The following is a 21,622-nucleotide window of genomic DNA, read 5'->3' as shown; positions in this document are numbered from 1 at the left end:
AAACAATAGTTCTGAAAACTCAGCACTTTTGAGCACTTTCCACCTATCTCCCCGGTGTTCACAGTAGGCCATAGAAGGAAAGAGACCATGTCTTTCAATGTCGTGGTTTGGATTTCTGTTTGTTTCAGGCCCTCCAGGATTCCCAGGACCTCCTGGACCAATGGGTATGAGAGGTAACCAGGGCCGTGATGGAATTCCTGGTCCACCCGGAGAAAAGGGAGAAACAGGTACAGATTCTGCAAAAGAGGGGGAGTGGAGGAGGGGGGAGAGAGAAGAGAGAAACGAAAGAAAGAAAGAAAGAAAGAAAGAAAGAAAGAAAGAAAGAAAGAAAGAAAGAAAGAAAGAGAAAGAAAGAAAGAAAGGAGAAGAAAAGAAAAGAAAAGAAAAGAAAAACAGCCTGGTGGTAATGGTACATGCCTTTTAGCACTCAGGAGATAGAGATTGGAGGGTCTCTGTGAGGTTGAGTCCAGCCTTGTCTACAAGAGCTAGTTCCAGGGCTGTTACACAGAGAAACCCTGTCTCAGGAAAAGAAAACAAAAATAAAAACAAAACCCAACATTTATTTACTTTGTGTGCATACATGTATGTGTAGGAGTTCATTCATGCTGTGCCATGTGGAAATCAAGAGGATGAACCACAAGAGATGATTCTACCCCTACCCTACATGGGTCCTATGCGGTTGATTCTAGGTCATTAGTCTGAGAGGCATGAGCCCTCACCCACAGAGCTACCTCACTGGCTCTTACTTTTAACATTTGATCCACTGGTTTATTAATAACATTTTAATTCCACGTGACTCAAACCATTCTTCGCTGGTAGAATGGATGGTCTCTAACACATTCTCAGCATGCACCAATTGTACTTCCTTCATATATAAGATGTACTAAGATGAATTGAATGTTAATATACCCAAATTACCTCTTCCAGGCTTGCTGGGGGCCCATCCAGGCCCAAAAGGGAGCCCTGGTGTTCCAGGTAGGCACTTCTTCCCTGACCTTAATTGAATCTAGTTCTCTGTTTTTGATTTACCAGACAATGTAACTCGGCAAGTGAAAAAGTGAAAGATGCCCTGATGGTGGCATTAAGTATTTAAGGACTTAGTAGTCAATTAAAACTGTTTATTATCACAACGAAGGAAGGAATCCAAAGCTGTGACTTGGCTTTGGGGATCTCCCTTCCGTAAAAGTTTTTAAAGATAAAAAGAATTTGTATATCTTTGTTTTGCTGTTATTGTTAGTTGGTTATTTCAATGACTCGACTCTGAAAAGGATGCAGGGGGAGCTGGTTTCCCTCTGAGTATCCTTCCCGTGTTGAGATACAGCGGTAGGGCCGCCCCTTCCCACTTTGATTGCAGCCCCTGCACTGAGCTTGGGGTTCATGTTATGGTTTGTCGAGGGCTACGCGCTGTACCTCTCTCAACACCTGAGACATGACGACTTACCTAACATGTTCCTCAAAGTCTACGCATGTTTTTTGACAGACTGCGGGCGTGCCTTTCTCAGGCTAATGTCATAAGAGAAACAGATTAGATTCCTTGATCTCTTTTCCATTTTATAGAGAACAAAGCCAAGAGAGACAGCAGAATGTTTGTACCTTTGAGTGGTCTTTATTAGCCTTGCATATAGGAGTGTTTCAAGCATCTACTACACTTTATTCATAACGAATGATGTCATGAGAACCTGCAAAGGACTGGTGGATGTGGAACTGGACTGGGCTGCCGATGGAGTGGAGACAGCAGCTGCTCTCTCTCCCCTCATTTCTTAATGACTTGATTGTCCTTTTGCTCAATCTCAGTATTCACACACCTCCCAGAGCCTTCCAAGCCCGACGAGCATGGGGCCTTTCCCTCTCCCAATGTCTTGTAGTGGTAGAGTTGTAGGCAAAGGAAACGTTTCTGTTCATATTGTTAGGCTAGGCTCAAAACTGGGAGGAAATGCTGTATTTGCATTACTTTGCATTCGACTGCAAATAAAATTTCAAAAAAAATCACACCTTAGACAAAAAAAAAACAAATAAAAGCTTTAAATTAAAAATAACAGATAGTCCGGTCATGTAAATGATCACGTGCCTCAATGCTTCTGGGATAACAAAACATGAAGAGTTCATTGAAACCTGGAGTATGGGGATTGGCTTAATTAGTTTATTCTCCAATATCCTTAAAAGAACTCATATTAGACAATAAGGAATCGTTTCAACAAAAACTGTAATAGAAAATCCATGATATGAGTGTGTGAGATCATTGCCAAACACAGACAATGCTACAAAGCCAGAAACAAGCTGAAGTCTTCTGACCACCTTCTTTACAGCATAAACTATAGGCACCATAGACTAAAGGCTGTGGACGCACAATAGACTACAGCTTAGCAACCACCAGTTTCATTTTCTTTATCACCCCGGGTCTTTACTCTCCAACAGTGTTCTGCCCACGACTTTTCTCCAGTCACCTGCCTCACTCTCACTTCCACAGTCATGCATTTCCCCTCAAGGGTACCACAGGGGGATGGGGACTAGAGAGATGTCTCAGAGGTTAAGAGCACTTGCCATCCTTGTAAAAGACATGGGTTCAGTTCCTAGCATGCACATAATGGCTCACAATGAATATAACTCGAGTTCCAGGGGATCTGATGCCCTCTTCTGGCCTCTCTGGACACCAGCACACACATGGAGCACATACTTACATGTAGGCAAATCGCTCATACACATAAAATAAAATGCATAAGTCATTTCTTAATTTTAAGAAAAACAGAGATGGAAAGGGGAGAGGTTGTTTTCAATCCCTACTACATCTTTGGTCCAGGAATGTCAAGACAGAGTTTCTTGAAGGTTTGCTGAGATGGTAAATAACACCTGGTACTAAGCTGTGACCTTTCTGGGGTCGTCTTTTACATCTCTTGTATGTTTATCCCTCCTGGATACAGTATCATGGCTGTGGGGAAGATTTATTCAGGAGACTGAGCAGGAGTATAACTTCTCTGTGCCTAACAATTCCAAGTACACATCACTACAGTGACATTTCACTTTTCTCTGCTCTACTGAATTATCTATAAATAGATACTGTCACTATAAAGGTTCGCCAAATAATGAGAGTGACTTACGTCTTCATGACAGCTTAAATCTTATATCGTGCCTTTTGTCTCCATGTTAACTAAATGTATCTTTTAAAGAACTGAGCTATGACAGGTGTATTTTGACTTTAAAATTAAGCAATGAGAGAGTGGGAGATGGCTCGGTCAGTATGAAGCGTGCAGGATCTGCAATACCAGCACTTCAGAAGGCTGAGACATGCAGATCCCTGGAATTTGGTAGTCAGCTACTCCAGACAAATCAGTGATCTCTAAGTTCACTGAGAGAGAATTTTCCTTAAAATGAGACACAGGAGCATGAATGTGTGTGTGTGTGTGTGTGTGCGCGCGCACACACACACACACACACACACACCAAATAAAATAAGACAACAAAGATTAGTAATTGTGTAGTGATTTTTCCTAGATCAACACCTAGGTCAAGGAAGACCTACAATTTTGTTCTTCAGCCTCTTTTCTAAAAAGGCAAATAATATGAATTTAAACATTTTCAAAGAAAGTGCCTACATTACTGAAGCTAACCACACACTATAAACCCAACTGAGCTTTCTTCTTTGCAGGTGTCAAAGGGGACAAGGGAACTCCAGGCTTCCCTGGCCTCCCCGGCAGGAAGGGGACCATGGGAGATGTTGGACCTCAAGGACCCCCAGGCATCAGTGGACTCCCAGGACCACCAGGTCTACCTGGGGCAATTGTCCCTGGCCCAAAAGGAAACAGAGGTCTTCCTGGCCCAAGAGGAAGTCCAGGTATGAAAGTCACATTTGACATCAGAGGTTGTCTTTTTTGTATTACCTCAGAGCTTCTTGTCTCGTTCCATTTTGACTCTTCTCCTATCCCTGACTCTCATGACTCACTCTCCTGAATCCCTTACTGGCAACTCTAATAGGCTCTTTGTGAATCCAGGAAAGCCAGGTCCCCCTGGACCTCCAGGACTTATCATAAAAGGCATAAAAGGTGACAAAGGATTTATGGGCCTACCTGGTCCCAAAGGTCTACCTGGAACTGTAGGCGACATGGGCCCACCAGGTCACCCGGTGAGTGTGTAATGTTATTAATACACTTATGACTTACTGTTGTATATCATCAGCCTTTCTTCTACCCTGAATATACCCCAGCTCAACAGTAAGATCCTTTAAAATGAAGCCAGCAGTGGAAAAACCATGGAGTAAATAAGAGCTAAGTTCCCCAGTGAGTGGCTAAGAGAAAGAAGTGTCTCACTGGCCCAAACATTACCATTTTAGGAATTCAACCTAAGATTCCTGTGGCCACTCAGCTGACTCATGGCCACACTGGTAATTACACGGAGCTTAGAGTCAGCTGGGCTCACAAGACATTTCTTCAAACCTTCTGCAACGTTGTTGTAGAAATAATCTTCCTTCCCAGAGAGAAGTCACTCCACATACTTATAAATTAATAAAGGAAAAGGCTTTTTACTGGCACCTGTTCAGCCCTAGCTAAGGCCCAAGAGAAGCTTGTCTCCAATAGAAGGTTTTACTAATTTATATACACCTTACGCTTATGCATTTCACATACGCTATCCTCTGTCCCACCCCAAAAACAAAACAAAGCAACAAACAAACAAACAAACCCTCTATAGTCATGGCTCCAACTTAAGCCCAGACCAGAGACTATAAATCTGGCCATGTAGTCAAATGGGGGATTTCTATAACAAAGATATTGCTAGAATTATTTCAAGCACACCAGTGTTGTACTTTTTTTCAAATAGTTGTTACCCAGGTTCATGTTGGCCAGCTGACAGAATTATGCTTTTCTCAAGGAGAGAACCAGGGACTTTATGGACTTGTGACCCCACGCTGCCCCTCCCCTTGAGCATCCTATTGGAGGTATATTCTTTGGTGAAAAGCCTAATGTCTGGTCAATCTTGGTGAACATTTACATCCTAGCATCATCAATCTTGCTTATCTCTAACAGGCCTGGTTAGCAACTTCTCTTTGGTGTAGTTCGGAGACAGCATTCCTTCAGCCAAATTTTACCTTATGTGATAAATGTCTCCTAAGCAAATCTACTAGTAAATCCATTATGACACCAATTTTATTACCTTGAGTTTCTCCTATATCAGTGTTTCTTCCATATTTTCCTGGTCTAGCTTTGTGCCATTGGTGTTTGAGATGCAAGCTCAGAACTTTTACATTTACCTCCAATGATGCCATCCTGTTCTCTGGCCAACTCCAACCCAAGACCTCTCATTTCTGAGCCTCTCCCTCAACCTCTCCCATCTCTCCGGAATTCTCTTAGTGGCCCATTCAGTAAGCCCATTTCTGTTTTCCTCAGTCTCTTGGAAAGAGGTGTTGGATAGGAAGCTGTGGTTCAGTACTCATTATGGAGTGTCTGCCCTGTTCCAGTCAAGGCATCCTAACGTGAAGAAGGCAGACGCTGAGACGTGTCATTCTCATACTGCACGCTAAGTGAAAAGGTGGGGAGCTGAAGGAATACAGGAAGGACACGTCATTTCCTCTGTGCAATGCGCTCAGGGCCTGAGTCTGAAAAGATACACACCAGTTATTTGGTTTCTAGAATCTACTTTTTGAGACATTGTCTACCTCCATCCAATCTGTAGATGTCACTCGTGTACCCTCTGATGCTCTGAAATGTCTCATTATTGATCTGATGATCACATCTAAAGTTCTCCCAGGGACACTGGCAGATAGAAAGTCCACTCTGCAAAGAGGACTTGTCTTGATTCTTTGAATGCTCTCAAGGTCATTTCCAAAGGGAAAATGATTCAGCTTGAGGGACGTCCTGATAAGCCCTCTTAACAACTCTCTTTGCACAAAATGACCTCCCTTGCCACCCGAGGGCTGACCCTGGCGTCTGACTTTCCTTAGCTACTTTTCACTAAAGAGAACAGGCAGTTGTCAGAAGCCCGAGTTCCTGATCAAAGAGTTCCCTTTCCTCTCTCTCTTCTTTTAACCTTATACCATCTCATGCCAGTAAATGTACTAAAGTCTTTTTCCCCTGGAGGCAGCTGACTCTAAGGCAACCTTTGTTATTCTTGGCACCTTTTTCACGACTTTAGGTTCATTGTTTCCAATAGCATTCTGTCTCAATTCCTAGGAATGGCCTGTGTAGAACTAAAGTATTTCTCTTTTCAGAAGCCCCGCCCCTTTCTTCTCTCAGGGCTATCCTTGAGTGTCTCTTACTCCCACAACAATGTGAGCTCCTCCTACTCATCAGGCTCAACCTCTTCCCCTACCTCCCCCCTTCCTACTCCCATCTCTAGACAGTTTTCTTCTCTGCCACCCTCATCAAGAGGAATTTAGAACTCTGCCAGTTTAGCAGAATGACACTTGGGTTCAACAATGGCTCTTATGGTCTTTGCAAAAATCACAGGTTTGTTCTTTCTGCAATGACCTGAAATACAGGGCAGTTCCATTCAAAGCTAAAACAGTATACACTAACACTGGATGGCAAGTTCGCTCTTCGTGTTTCGAGTGCGCGAATGTGTGAGTGTGTGTGTGTGTCTGTGTGTGAGTGTGCATGCATGTTGTTTCAAATAGTCCTAAGAAGAGCTCTAGGGAGTATAAGAGCTATAGGTAGGCAGAATACTGAACTGACAGGTAAAAGTATATCTGTTAATTTTACCTTATTTTTAGCCAATATAAAGTTATACCTTTTACTTTAAAAAAAAATCTGTCATGAGTACTGATTTTAAAACTTTGTGGTTCTGCTCCTTCCCCCTTGCTCAAATATAGGGAGCACCGGGTATCCCAGGTCTTCCAGGTCTCAGAGGTGATCCGGGATTTCCTGGATTTCCGGGCATAAAAGGTACTATTTTGACACTGTTGCTCTTACAAATATAGTCACTACTACTCAGATCACATCTGTAACTCTGCACATCATGTGGCCACCAGAGGCAGTGAGGAGAAGTACAAACAGGACCGTGGGGTGAGGATCTACAAACAGGATTTCAGTGTGAGCAGTCCCCTAGCATCTGAACCCACAGGGCTGAGATAAAAGCTACAGCATAATAATGGAAACTATAAGAAAATTAGAGACAACTGCAAGTGTTACCTTTGGGGTTTTTTAATGTATTGGGATGAGGGGTAGCATACTACATCAATACTAACAGCATTATTTTTAAAATTTTGGCTCTCTTCAATGAATTTCATAATTTAGAAAGCTGAAAACATCTAAAACAGCAGTCACCAGACCATTAGTGTGGGTTAAGTGAATTTTTGTGTAGATTTGTGTTTTATGGGATGTATTTATTTGTAGTGATAAGGACTGAACCCAAAGCTTCATCAGGACTCTGTAACTGAAACCCAAGCCATTATAATCTTACTGTGATATGCCAGGTGTAGTAGAGTTTGCTTGTAATTTTAGCACTTGGGAGGCAGTAGCAAGAGGATCCCTAGAAATTCAAGGCCGGCCTGCTCTATATTGTGAATTCCAGGCCTCCCAGAGTTATGCAGTGAAATTCGGTCCCAGGAGTGGGAGTGGGGTGTATATAACATAATGCAAATTTTTAAAATTTGCTTCATTGTTTAACTGTCTCCTCCCCCCAGTATGACTTTCGTAAGGGCAGGGATCTCTTATCACAGGCTGTAGAAATACTAAAGAACAATTGGATCCAACATGAACAAGGCCAAGTTTCCATGCAGGAGAACTGTTTCTAGGTGCAAAGGAGGACCAGGTGGGCTTTAAAACATCTTTTTAGAGTTTCTTCAGATTCTAGACTTTTAAGGGGCAGTTAGCTGACGATGAATCTTTATGAGTGTTGATGAGGTGCCCCACTGGATGTGGGTCGGGTGAATACAGTCAGGTCTTCCTGAGCAAAATTAATGACATCATCTTCACAAGTTCTAGAATAAAAACACGGACAGTGGAAAAGCATATAAAGGCTCCACTAAAGCGAAGCATCTTTCGATGCTTTTAAGTATTTAGAGGTAAGCAGGAAGTGATTCCTACAGTCAACCCTGTGATATCTCCCACGGGACACAATCAGTTAGCTTTTAGAATCAACCCCCTGGTTTGGATCTACTATGAGATGTCACTTCTTTATTTGGAAAAAAAGTTCCATCACCAAAATATTTAGGCTGCTTCTCATAAGTAAACACTCATACTTTCTTTCCTTTCTCAGAGTAAATGGGTAGTTTCTAATGTAGTTGTCAGGTAACTTTTGGTGCAATAATTATTTTGTTCTATTTCTTTTGTTTCTTTCTTTCTTTTCTCTGTTTTGCTTTCTTTCTTTTTTTTTGTTTTTTGTTTTTTTGCTTTTTCGAGACAGGGTTTCTCTGTGGTTTTTGGAGCCCGTCCTGGAACTAGCTCTGTAGATCAGGCTGGTCTCGAACTCACAGAGATCCACCTGCCTCTGCCTCCCAAGTGCTGGGATTAAAGGCGTGCGCCACCACCGCCCGGCTCTGTTTTGCTTTCTTGAGAGAGCATTGAACTTGCAGTCAGTCCTCCTGCTTTTGTCTCTTGGGTGCTGGGACTAAAGACCTGCACCACTAAGTCCAACCATACTATATTTCACCTACTAGTATCATATTTAATATTAAAATATCTTAAGTAGGTAGATGTGATGCTGTTGTTTTGAGACAGGATCTCTCAATGTAGTAGTGACTGTTGTACAACTTGCTATGTAGACCAGGCTAGCCTCAAACTCACAGAGACCAACCTGCCTCAGCTTCCTGGGTGCTAGGATTAAAGGCTACATGCCCAGTTCATGTCTATGCACTTATAATAGTCTTTGAAGGAGTATTTCTCCAAATCGATGGCTATTTCTTGATCATCTTTTATTATCTATACAAAAGATTATGAATAGAAGTGAAATGTTAACCACTTTGCTACATAATTAAATTTATATGAGAATTCCTGACATAATGAACTCTGGGCTATCTGTACAGCTGGAACAACAAGATAAGAAAGTAGGTAACATAGAAAACTAAACGTAAAAGATCATCAGGAGGTCTGAACAGACCTCCTAACTTACCCGAATAGTCCACTGGTTCGTGAACTCAAAAAGTGAACTCTCAGGAACTCTTCCCTGTGAAAATTAAAATATAAGGTTTTCCCCCCTTTGTTTCTTTCTTCCTCTTCCTCCCCCTTAGGAGAGAAGGGTAATCCAGGATTTCTTGGATCAATTGGACATCCAGGACCCATTGGGCCGAAAGGACCACCTGGTAATTATATGTATTTCTCTGGTATTGTTGTCTCTAAAGGAACGGTAGTTTCGTGAAACCATCTTCTCATTGTGCTTTTGTCAATAGGTGAACGTGGAAAACCTGGTACACGTAAGATCATCTCCCTTCCAGGAAGCCCAGGGCCACCCGGTCCACCTGGACAGCCAGGAATGAAAGGAGATCCTGGGTTACTGGGACCACCCGGAATCCCAGGTGCGAGACTGGCCTCAGTGACCTGGAGCCTTAGTAATGGGTGAAGGAAGAAAATCCGTGAAGCATTTGGCAAGCAGACAAGAGAACTTGACAGAAAACACCAAACACTGCAATGTTTTGTACAATCAGTTTAGGACTGGGCTCATTTAGCCTTGATCAGCAGGAAAAAAAAGAGTTTAGACCCTTATATAAGCCTCTGGACATGGTACAAAGTAGGGAAAAAAAACATTCCTTAGAAGGCTGCTTTGTTTTGATAAGGAGAAAGGTATTGTATCTGTTTCTGGCAAATGCCAGTTCTAGGGGTCAAGTTTTAAATGAATGCCTAACTACACCCACGTTCTGCATATGTGGACGCATCTAATAATTTGTATAGCCAGGTGTTAGGAAAAAACGACTTCAAAGCTTTTCCAGAATTTGGACATTGAACCTAACCCCTCACATATTATTAGTATATTGGAAAAGACTTTTGAACAGGACTGCTGTTTTCTAACTTTGTCTGAGTCACACGAGAGATAAGAAAGGTATTATTGGTTTGATCACTCCATGGGCATCATGAATTCTGAACAAAACAACACAAGGCAGCTCACTCTTTCATATATTCATAGTTTCTTCAGGCATTCTGGGAAGGCGGTGAGCACACTGACATGTTTGATCAGGACTAAAGGCCTTCCTGGGATGTCAAACATGACGGGTGATACTGCAAAAGTCCTGTGCTTCGTCAGACGGGTGGCAGCCTGACCTCTTATTCTAATATGATAGCATGTCATACAACGCTGCCTTTTGCCTAGGGCCCTGTGGACCGAAAGGTAAACCAGGCAAGGATGGAAACCCAGGATCTCCAGGAGCAGCTGGTGAAAGGGGCAACAAAGGCTCTAAAGGCCAGCAAGGTAAACACGCAGCTTGCCTCCCTTCCCGAAGCAGGATTGTGTCAGGGTTCAGAGGAGACTTACTTATGCGTGTGAGTGATCATGTGACTGTAAGAAAGAGCAAGTATTCTGGGGCTTCTGGTGAGTGCTATTGTTCAGATTAGAACAAAGGCAGGGTGCCATCTGCTCCTTAGGAAGGAAGAAGAGTCACAAATGGCTGGACTATACCATCCATTCTGCCCTGGGCAGAGCTACTCTTCTTTTCAGTCAAGGTGTACATTTTTGGCTATGAACAAATAGAACGGAGGAGGCACTAGTTAGTATCCTATTTTCAGAAAGGCGAATTGTTCCTTAATTACCTACAGGTGTTCTGTTGGCTAATAGTTTCTTACAGGAGCTGTGTGACCTGGACCAGCAGGGGCTCTTCAGTGACAGGATCCTAAGCGGGAGGGCCAGGAGATCAGAAGATAAGAAGATGGGAAAATTTGGGATCGGGAGGTCTTGCATAAGCTATGTCTTATGCCAGGCAAGCTGGTTAAGAAGTACAGCACCTGATGTACCATTTCCAGGGGCGAAAGGGGACCGTGTGGGTGAAAAGATATCATTATAACAGGAGGACTAGAGGGAAGCTAATCAACCTGTCACTCAAGGAGAACACAGGATACCTGAAGGGCATCAGGGATTGAGCACAGGGCGGCCTTGGGACTGATAGCCTTAGCCCCTTAGCATGGGAAAAATTTAGTTCTCAGGATCCTAAGCCACAGCTCCCCCAAGGTCCTCACCCCAGTTCATTATGGCTCTGCCAGGTATATCCTGGGTTTTAGAGAAAGAACTGTGTTCCTTTTCCATAGGTCAGGGTCTCAGGGAAAAGCACTCAAGGCCCTGACCCCGGCCCCAGGCTATTACTGACTCTGTCAAGCGTGTTTCTGGTTAAGAGAAGGAGCTATGTTCCTTGGCTTGGTCTGGTTCTCAACAAGTACATCATGCTAAGTTGGGGTTTTTGTCTTTTGCAAACACCATAAATGCTTGTTTGTTTTTTAAATGCTACTTTGGCATGAATAGAACAATCTTGATTTCTTATTTAGGAAAGTCGCCTCTTAACTCTACTATTTTGAATGCAAGTAGTTACTCAGGTGTATATTCTATTTAAAAAAAGTCTCTTAAATATAATGTTCTACTTAGAATATAAGCTATGTATCTAAGTTTACCTTCAGCAAAAGTTTCAAAGTACCCCTCTGGAAAATACTGAAATATCTAACCACCTAAGATTACTGACTTTATTAATGAAAGCATAACTTCTATGTATGATTTCCCAGCTAGACTAGGCACTTCAATTCAAATATGATAATGTAATATTAATTATAATATTAACTGGGGGTTACTTTTGATCTAGTTTTGCTAGGAATCTACATTAAAGGACACCATTTGACTTCATTCGTAATGTGCTTTTGTAAATGGTTCTGTTAATTTATGCACTCTAATTACCAAAGCTGTATTTTATGAGGTGACAGTAAGCATAGGATACTTCAAATCAAATTGTGCTAGGAATTGATCATCGCCCTCATAGGAATGATACAAGGAGTCAAGCTTAGATTTATAGAGATGCAGTAAAGTCTTGGGTAGTGCATATGAACATGAAATCTTTTTTGTGTGTGTGGGTGAGGGGGCATGATTTGAGACAGGGTTTCTCTGTATGTGGCTCTCTGGCTGTCCTGGAACTCACTTTGTATACCAGGCTGACCTCGAACTCACAGAGCTCCGCCTGCCTGCCTCTGCCTCCCGAGTGCTGGGATTAAAGGTGTGTGCCACCACTGGCTGGATGCATGAACATGAAATCTTACCTCCAATTTCTACCCTGCTCAGCTAATCATTTCACAGTTGCCATGGAGACACTAGAATGCATCTTCTGCTTAAGGTCCATATTAGTTAGCTTTGCATCACTGTGATGAACATCCTCAAAAGAGGCAACTTAAAGGAGGAAAGATTTGTCACCAACAGGAAAGGCACAGCAGTGAGAACACCTTGTGACAAGAGAAGCAGCTGTCACCCCTTTGTGGGTCAGCAGGCAAATAAAACAGGACTTACTAGCAGATAAAATCATCAGGCCCCACCTCCTAGAGATCCATAGCCTTTAAAATAGGACAACAAGCCAAGGAAAGGCTGAGCATTCAAACCATAAGTCTCTGAGTTTATGGAATCACTTCAGATTCAAATCACAACACGACCAATCATCGCCCTCTGTGAGTAAAAGCAGAGGTCAGGGAACATAAAGAATGTGTCTGCCTCCTATGTTTTAAAGTCAAGGCCATTGTGAACTTGTGAGGCTCCCAGAAGGAGATGGAGGGACAAGAAGAAGGGGATAGAGGGTAACTCACTGGGTCTGATTTAGGAAGTGGCAAAAGTAAACCAGCCTCCTCCCACTGCAGAGGAAAGGCAAGCATAAAAGGCAAGCATAAACACCTTTTGGTTTGCGACTCTTCCGGATAGCCAAGAACCCTTGTTACAGTAGGAAGAAGTCTGCTTGCCTTGCTAATGGATCAGACCCTTTCTGAAAGTTTGCACCCCTAGAAAGAACTTTCAAAGTTTTACATAATTGTTTTCAGTATTTACCAAAATCTTTGTGATTTTTATTATCTACTTGAACAGCCTTACACGTTGTAGGTATGTTATTTGATTCTGTGCTCCCCCCCCCCCCCACCATACACACACATTGTCAGGCAAGCCATTCACGCATTCATTCATACATACAAAATGTACACGAGGACGACCAACTCAAATGCAGGATGCTATGCCAGACATCCCAAGAAAATTCAAGGGTTAAAAAAGATCTGTCCTCAAAAAACTCAATATACATACAAGTACCTATGACAAGATGCATCTTGTGATAAACTAATCTTTAATATTATTTTCCCATTATATCCATTATGTTTGTGTCATTGAACAAAACACCTGATACAAATAATGTAGAGGACGAAATAATAGTAGTGGAGAAATAATAATAATGTAGAGGGGGAAAGATTTACTTTGGCATTTGGATTCGGAGGGTTCAGTCCATGGTTGTTTGGCTCTATGCTTGGATGCCACATGGTGGAGGAGCGTTGCTCACTGCATGGAAGACAGAAAACAGGGAAAGCCTTACAGAAAGGACCAGGGCAAGATCCAGTATCCAAGAACAAATCCCCACTTCCTACCCTCACCAACTCCCAATAAAATCATCATCTATGAATCCATCAGGGCATCAATCCATTCCTTAGGATAGAACCCTCATGATCTAAGCGTTTCTAAAAACTCCACAGACACACCCAGGTATGTCTTATTAAGCTCTTTCGTGGTTCTTAACCCTCTTGATAATTAAAATAAACCAGCCTAGCCATTTTATAACCCCCATTCTTTCTAAGACTCCTTTTCACATTAGAGTCTTACCAGCCACATAAACTCATTTAAATTGCTACTTTGGAAAACAAGTTTGAGAGTCTGGTCATGTTGCAACATGTATAATTTGTTTTTCAAAGGACCACCTGGATTAGATGGATTGCCAGGCTTAAAGGGAAAACCTGGAGACAGGGGAACACCTGCCTCTGGGACAAGAATGCAAGGATTTGTCTTCACCCGACACAGTCAAACCACAGCCATTCCTTCATGTCCTGAAGGAACACAGCCGCTCTACAGTGGGTTTTCTCTTCTTTTTGTGCAAGGAAACGAACGTGCACACGGACAAGACCTTGGTAAAGTTCTAGTTTCCAGTCTATTATGCAGACTATAAAATATTTATCAGATGGGAGCTTTCTCTGAAGGTCACTGTAAACTGTTAGCGACTTCTGGGGGCGTTTGAGGAAACAATTGTCACCCAAGTTTTACTTTTCACTTTGATGTGTAAACTGCTAGAAGGAACCCACCTAGGTTGATCAATGCCAACAATTTTTGCCTCAACCATCTGTCTTTTGTTAATTCTCAAATTAATCTTTTCTAAAGCTTCCTCTGGTTACTAGCTACTATGAATACCAAAGACATTGTCCCAGCTGAACAACATCAGGTCCCAAGTTCTATCCAAGCTGGTTAGAAAAAGCTGTAGAAAGCATCCTTGATAGGGGAATGTTTGTTTCCCATTTGGGGCTTCGACTTTCATCATTCTTAAAGATTTTCAGCAACACATTTTGCAAATAATTCTTTTCTATTATTTTTTTTCTGTTTTCTTTTCTTTTTCCTTTTCTTTCTTTTTTCTTTTTGTGCAGACTTCTCCCTGGCTATGTAATAATTAACCCATGTCTAAATAATGATACAATGACCTTAATTCAGAAAGTGATACTCAGCTTCGTGTTTTATTAGGCACTCTGGGCAGCTGCCTGCAGCGATTCTCCACAATGCCATTCTTATTCTGTAACATCAATAATGTATGTAACTTTGCATCACGGAATGATTATTCATACTGGCTGTCAACACCAGCTCTGATGCCAATGGACATGGCTCCAGTTATGGGCGGAGCTCTAGAACCCTATATTAGCAGGTAAAAACCCAGTCCCTTCATTCTGTAAGAAGACCTAGTGGATTGCTTAACGTGTAACGACTGTAAGGGTGGGAAGTGGCTGTCATACTATTGGTTTTGTTTTCCAGGTGTATGGTCTGTGAAGGTCCGGCCATGGCCATAGCTGTTCACAGCCAAACGCCAGCTGTCCCTCCATGTCCCCATGGCTGGGTTTCTCTCTGGAAAGGGTTTTCCTTCGTTATGGTAAGAAGAAAAAAAAACTGTAGCACATTTGAAGTAATCATTATTACCTATAGAATCTTGTATAGAAAATGTGATCCCCTACCCGGTAATACGTGTAATATGCCGTAGATGCTTGACAATCTGAAAAGACACTTCAAAGGGCTGGGCAATCAACTCCGCAGGTGGTGTTCACCTAGCGTGCCCAAAGTCCTTGGTTTCATTACTCAGTAGTCCAGAGAACTGAGCAATCCCAGCATTCAGGAGGTAGGTGCAGGAGGATCAAAAGTTCAAGTTGAGGTCAGGTTGGGCAAAAAAAAAAAAAAAAAAAAAACCCAGTCTCAATAAATAAAAACATTAACAACAAAAGAGTAACAACTTTGATGGTGTTGAAAAGTCATGAAGCACTGGAAAATAAGAGCTAGCAAAACGGCTCAGTGGGGGAAGGCACTGCCGCCAAGTCTGATGATCTGGATTAAATCCCTAAGATTTATACGGTAGAAAGAGAATAAGCTTCCCCAAGCTGCCTTCTGGCTTCCATACATTTGCTGTGGTATGCATGTACACACACACACACACACACACATGCCAAACAAATATAATTCAGTCATCTCAGATTCCCCACAAATCCCTAATTGTAGCATTTAAGTGAGAAACGGCTACTCTTTAATGGAAATAAAATGCCTGTGTGTTCATTTTTGTGATGGTTTCTTTACCTACATTGTCTGTAATGCTTTGATCACCGGGGGAGTACTTCTTAGCGTCTGTGGATTCATAAGTAAAAATCGAGCTGTTTTCTTAAGGTATCATGATTATGAAAAGACAACATGTGCTTCGTACTATGCCCCTCTGATGCTCCTATGGCACTAAGAATGGGAAGAAGTCTCTTAAGGAAAGCCCTGACATTAGTGCTAAACTCAGGGTATGGACCAACCCTCCACAGTGCTAATGGCGTGTGTGAGTCACTACTCACATTCTGCACGGCCTTGTTAGGACAGAGCATTCGCCCTTCTTCCCTCACAGCTGTCTGCCCAATCAGTAATTAACTTAAAAACCATATTGAGCACCCATCATTAGTCCCAACTTCTGGGCGGTAAGGACAGCAGGGACCATGGTCTTCTCATGGAGCTTATATCCCACTGGTCAAGACAAACAACAGACTGAGAAATAGAGAAAACAGTAGTGGTCATGGGTCTAGGTGCTAACTGTCTGCTGAAAGATAAGGCAAGAGAACTCACAGCTCTCTCTTTCCTTGAGAAGACTGTATCTGTTTCTAGAGCATGCCCAGAGTGTAAATAAATCTGGATAAAACAGAAGAAATTTCTGTTTTCTGGGTTTTCTTTTTCTTTTTCCATTCCTGTTGCTTTATATTACTGCTCCCTACCCACTCAAAACTGTAGAAAATTGCACTTGAAATACAACAGGTAATAGTTTTCATTGGGATCTTTTCGTTGTGATAGTTCACGAGTGCCGGCTCCGAGGGAGCAGGTCAAGCACTCGCATCACCTGGCTCCTGCCTGGAGGAGTTCCGAGCCAGTCCATTTATAGAATGCCATGGACGAGGAACGTGTAACTACTATTCAAACTCCTACAGCTTCTGGCTGGCTTCGTTAAACCGAGAAAGAATGTTCAGGTAATGTGCAAACTTAGCCTTAAACTGACGACTTGACTGTGGAACGTTCAAGGCTGCCCTGTATCTGCTTTTTATTTTACCTGTATATGGATGTACTTACATTAACTCTCTCACTCCTGCCAATAAAATCCTGTCTATCTTCACAGTCCAAGTTTAGAATTATTTTGAAGTCAGCAAGTAGACTCTATTTCTCACTGTGTCAGTAAAGACCAAGTGTACACATGATCTTGTCATCATTAAGCATATTCAACACAATATGGATTTATAGTAAATTACTGAATAAAAACACTAGCTGATCCTAAAGTACTAGACGAGAAGACTCATGAGTATTTAAACGGGAAGGAATAGTCTTCAAAAAGTGACCTGTAGTAATAATATACTTTTATTTATTTTATATTTTAGTGCAGCAATGGAGATCTTATTATATGTCAAATATCTTCTCCATAATAACCAGTGTTTGAGTATCCATGTGGTTTCTTCCTGTTCTCTACTTGTGGTTCTAGAGTCCTCTAAATTATTCCTGAAACATTAGCAATTAAAAATACACAGAAATTCTTGTTGAAAAAAATCAACATTGAAATAAATATGAATTTTTCTGAAAAAAAGTTACCTGTAGGTTTGCAGGAAAGTCTGTGTTCTGTGATTTCTGATGAAACATAATTAAAATATAAAATTTCGATAATATGTTTATATATGCAAACAAATTTATCTTTTCAGAAATTCTTTCTATAAAGGAAGATGTTTCTGAAATCAGACTAACTAAAATAAGCTGCATTTGTAATGAAACTCAAAGCAAACTAAGTATCCTTTTTGATCCACAAATCAATGATTTCTTTCACTTATGTTTATTTCAGAAAACCTATCCCATCAACTGTGAAAGCTGGAGATTTAGAAAAAATCATAAGCCGCTGTCAGGTGTGCATGAAGAAAAGACACTGAAGAAATCAAAGAAAATAGAACCACCTTTTTCCTTCTTGAATAGCAAAGTCATGGCTCAGTACAGGGATTTTACTTAGGTCTTTTTTTCTCTAATCTTGCAGTGTTGTTCAGATCTGGTAGTGGCACATTTCACCACACCAGAAAGCATTCCATTCAAGTTAGTCTGTGGTGTGGGTCTGTAAACCTGTGTGGTTTCAAAGTTCCCTCTAGGAAGGCAACAGCTTTCCACAAAATATCACTGAAATCACATTCCGCTTGTACACAAAGCACTGACAAAATGATGTCTGTGTGGAGCTTGAACTGCAAGCTAAGGGAGAGTTGGTCCAGGGGATGTTCAACGTGTTCCTTGTCTCCCACTTTGACCTAAGAAATTTGGTTTCTTCCCACCTCCTTTCTGAGACCGTAGACTTCAGCTAGCTAAGGAAATGAGATTATACAGTACATGAGCCCATCATAACCAGAACTGGATAGTCAGACCTGTTGAGATGTACAATGCCCGAGAACACACATGGATGAGGATGAGGTTCATGATGTTTCAGGACTTATTTAAATATTCCCAAAGCTAGGACCAAAGGAAACTTCCTGAAGGGAATTATAATAGGCTTTGATATAATGTATGGGCTTTTTTTTTCTGTTTTGTTGACGATGTCTATTTGCTATTATACTATGGCCATAGATTGAAAGGGGATAAAATGTTTACCCTTAGGGGATTAATTTTTACTAGGATGTTATACACTGAAATATTTCTCAATATTGTTCTCAATGTACTCACAAGTAACAAGGACACGATTTACTAAATGTGCACTTTATCCCCATTCCTATAGATACTGGCCTTAAAGAATTTCACTAGTAGTTCAATAACCCAGGGAAAAATGAGAGACATTTGCTGGTGTATCAGACTCCAAACATTTTTCTTTGATTGAAATAGTTCATGACATGATTTTACAGATTTGTTCCTTTGTTACTTTTCTAACTTATCCTTTGGAAAACATTACACACACACACGTTTTTGTTATATATTCTCACCAACCATGTGGAGAGAGAGACCACTGGGTGTAAACCTTACTGTATGTCTTAAAACTTGCTTTTAAGTATATTGATACATTCCCAAGTTTACTTAATTCAGCCCAACAAGTATTTTCTTCAGTACCAACCTATGTCCCATATACTGAGCTGGGTCTCAGGGGAAGGTAATGAGACAGGCTTGTTTCTAATATAATCATGAGAAGACAACTTATTCTTTGTGTAAAGACTCCCACACATGCAAGACCTTCCCTACACAAAGACACACACACACAGACACACACACACACATCAAAACTAACCAACCAGTCTCATATACAGGTGTGGCTCTCCCCTCATTATTGTTTTGTTTTTTCCTTTACCACTGTTTCTATATTTCATTACAATTCAGCAGGCCTGAGAAAAAGTTTAAAAATAAGAACTATAAGACCGGTGCAGCAGTTAAGAGTACTTGTTTCTCTGGCAGAAGCCCCTGGTTCAGTTATGGGTACCCATACTGGGTGATTCACAGTAACCTATAACTCCAGTTCCAGGGTATCTGATACCTACTGCTGGCCCCTCTGTGCACACACACACACACACACACACACATACACACACACTCAGTCACATACCAATGTGCACAAAATTTTAAAATTTAAAAAATAAGATCTATGCTCAAGAAGTTCATGATCTTTAACTTCTTTTAGTCACCCAGAAGCAAAAGCTTGAAAACTATTAAGAAAACAGAAACATTTTATAAATCAAATAGTTGTAGTACTCTTTGATGACTCATGGAGGCCAGGCATCCTGAGGCGAAGCTTACATTTCTTGATCCACGAAGGTGGAACTGATGGTGCTTATATTTACCTTCAGGTGGGTGCTGGAATCTCAACTACTCTGTATTGGAAAATGTAACCCGAGGACATAGACAAGGGTTGACATTCTCCGTAACTCACGTGACAGGTGCCAAGACATTTTTACACCTGAACGAAGATGTGCAACATCTCATTTCAATTATGTATTTCACCTAACTTTCCTATTCAAAAACCACCCACTGTCCATTCTAGCTGTGAAAAGAAGGAACTAGCCTTGACCAGTATGGCCCCTGAATAATCGTAGCAGCATCAGCCAGGAGCTTGTTATCAATGCAATTCCAGAATATTCCAAACCTGCAAAATTAGAAACTATAGTTGGAGACCAGAAGTCTCATTTTGATGAGAGGCATTTCATCATATACCCCAGGCTGGCCCCCCAATCACAATTTTTCTATCTCAGCCTCTCAGAATTTTGTTTTAAAAGTTTTCCCCATGATTCTGGTGCACTCTGCTCGCTAGGCAAACATCCAAGAAACTGGCCCCAACCCCTTGACCATTGCCTTTTTAAAAAACCCACAGGTGTTTGCCTTTCAGGGAAATCCATTTTACTGCCAGACTGGTGCTGATGTCAAATGGCTGCCTTCCATTTGCCCCCAGACCTCTTTTTCCTCTGGTCCTCTTATCAGTATTTGACTTCTGGGGGAAAGACAGGCAACACTGAACACGTAAATCCCAATGAAGCCGTATCAACAGCTATTCAGCCACGCTTCTAACGGCAAGCATTAAAATACAGTCCATACATATTACTTCCCAAATGTCTATCCGTAAATTATGAAGTTAAAATTTAACTTCATCTTGCTGGAGAAATGGCTCAGTGGTTAAGAACACTGACCGCTCCACAGAGGACCAGAGAGTTCCCAACACCCAGGTCAGGCAGCTCACACCTGCCTGTAACTCCAGCTCAAAGAGAACCAATTGGCCTCCAAGGACACCCATACATAGATGGCATTCACTTGCACAGGCACAGACACATACATTAAAAATAAACCTTTAAAAATGCTTAACTTGATTAACAAAACGTTTGTTTTAAATTTGGTGCTTCAACTTCAGAATTTCACAGTGTGCTAGAACAATCAACTTGTCAACTGCTTGTTTTTGCAAGATAAACATTATTAATTTATTTATAAAAGTATTAAAAATGTTTAAATTTGAATTTTATTGTTAATTTCACAAGGATTTTCTATACTTCAAATGTAACTTACTACCACTAAACTTAATTTAATATTTTCTGTATAACCAAGTTAAACTTATTTAAAATATATTGACTATTTTATGTTGTTATATCCTGAAAAAATTATGATATATTACAATGTACTAATATTTCTGTAAATATAACTAAAGTTCTATTGTTTTGACAAAAATAAAATTGAAAGAACAACTGTATCAGGTCTTTGTTCTTTTAACGGAAATAAGTTTGTTTTGTTTTATAAAAATAATAGCCACTGTAAGAACAATAAGCAACTTTGAAGTTAAGAATATTAAATCTGCTTGTTTAATATTCATTCTTACCCAAAATAACCATCAAATTAAGACAGTAGATGATAACTACAGTATTTTGAATCTTGATGGCTAAAAAAGTAATCTTGCCATAACTGAAAAGTGTATCTGAAGAAAGAATATCTGAAGTGAAAAAAGAAAACATTTTCAGATGTAAAACCCTATTAGAATTTAAGTCCTATTGGGAAGCGTAAATAGTAATGGCTAGAAGTCATTCAACAGGATGAAACTAAATGGATCAGATTGTGTGGATTTATATACTATAAGGCAGTAGTCATAAACAGAAATGTCCACATCAGTGAGACAAGAAAAGGAGACCCAGCATGAATCTACAACACAGTAAAGAATAGACTCTCCATATGAATGGGGAGAGAAATGCCCTCCATACCACACAGCCTGCCCTCCCTTCCCCTCCCCCTTTTTTGAAGACTGTACTACACTATTAGGTTAGGTACTCTGACATGCTGTGCAACAGTCTTGTGTAATAGACTCAGATGATGCCAGAAGATAAATGACAAATCAGGGTTACAGGAGAAGACTTGGGTTTGCTAAGTAGATTATGGATCTTTATTTTTTCAATGGTTATTTCAGAAGACTTTTTGCTGATATAAATTTTGGATCCCAAGTCTCTATTTGGGCCCTCATTTCCCTATACTCCAACGTACA

General features: G+C 41.0%; 1 protein-coding gene across 1 annotated transcript in view; it reads left to right on the top strand.

The window, feature by feature from the left end:
* Col4a3 (collagen type IV alpha 3 chain) overlaps positions 1 to 20,740 on the top strand; it is a 143,131-nt gene extending 122,391 nt beyond the window's left edge. Inside the window, 13 exon segments of the mRNA XM_057761896.1 lie at positions 129 to 227; positions 928 to 975; positions 3,644 to 3,829; positions 3,987 to 4,117; positions 6,797 to 6,869; positions 9,155 to 9,226; positions 9,314 to 9,439; positions 10,228 to 10,326; positions 13,818 to 14,030; positions 14,632 to 14,809; positions 14,917 to 15,031; positions 16,468 to 16,640; positions 17,495 to 20,740. Coding sequence (XP_057617879.1) covers positions 129 to 227; positions 928 to 975; positions 3,644 to 3,829; positions 3,987 to 4,117; positions 6,797 to 6,869; positions 9,155 to 9,226; positions 9,314 to 9,439; positions 10,228 to 10,326; positions 13,818 to 14,030; positions 14,632 to 14,809; positions 14,917 to 15,031; positions 16,468 to 16,640; positions 17,495 to 17,579 — 1,598 coding nt within the window. The 3' untranslated portion in view covers positions 17,580 to 20,740.
* Positions 20,741 to 21,622: the final 882 nt, after the last annotated feature.

This window comes from Chionomys nivalis, chromosome 2 (genome assembly GCF_950005125.1).
Source record: "Chionomys nivalis chromosome 2, mChiNiv1.1, whole genome shotgun sequence".
NCBI classification, from domain to species: Eukaryota; Metazoa; Chordata; class Mammalia; order Rodentia; family Cricetidae; genus Chionomys; species Chionomys nivalis.
The sequence above is the reverse complement of the archived record's forward strand: the minus strand, read 5'-3'. Positions and strand labels throughout refer to the sequence as shown.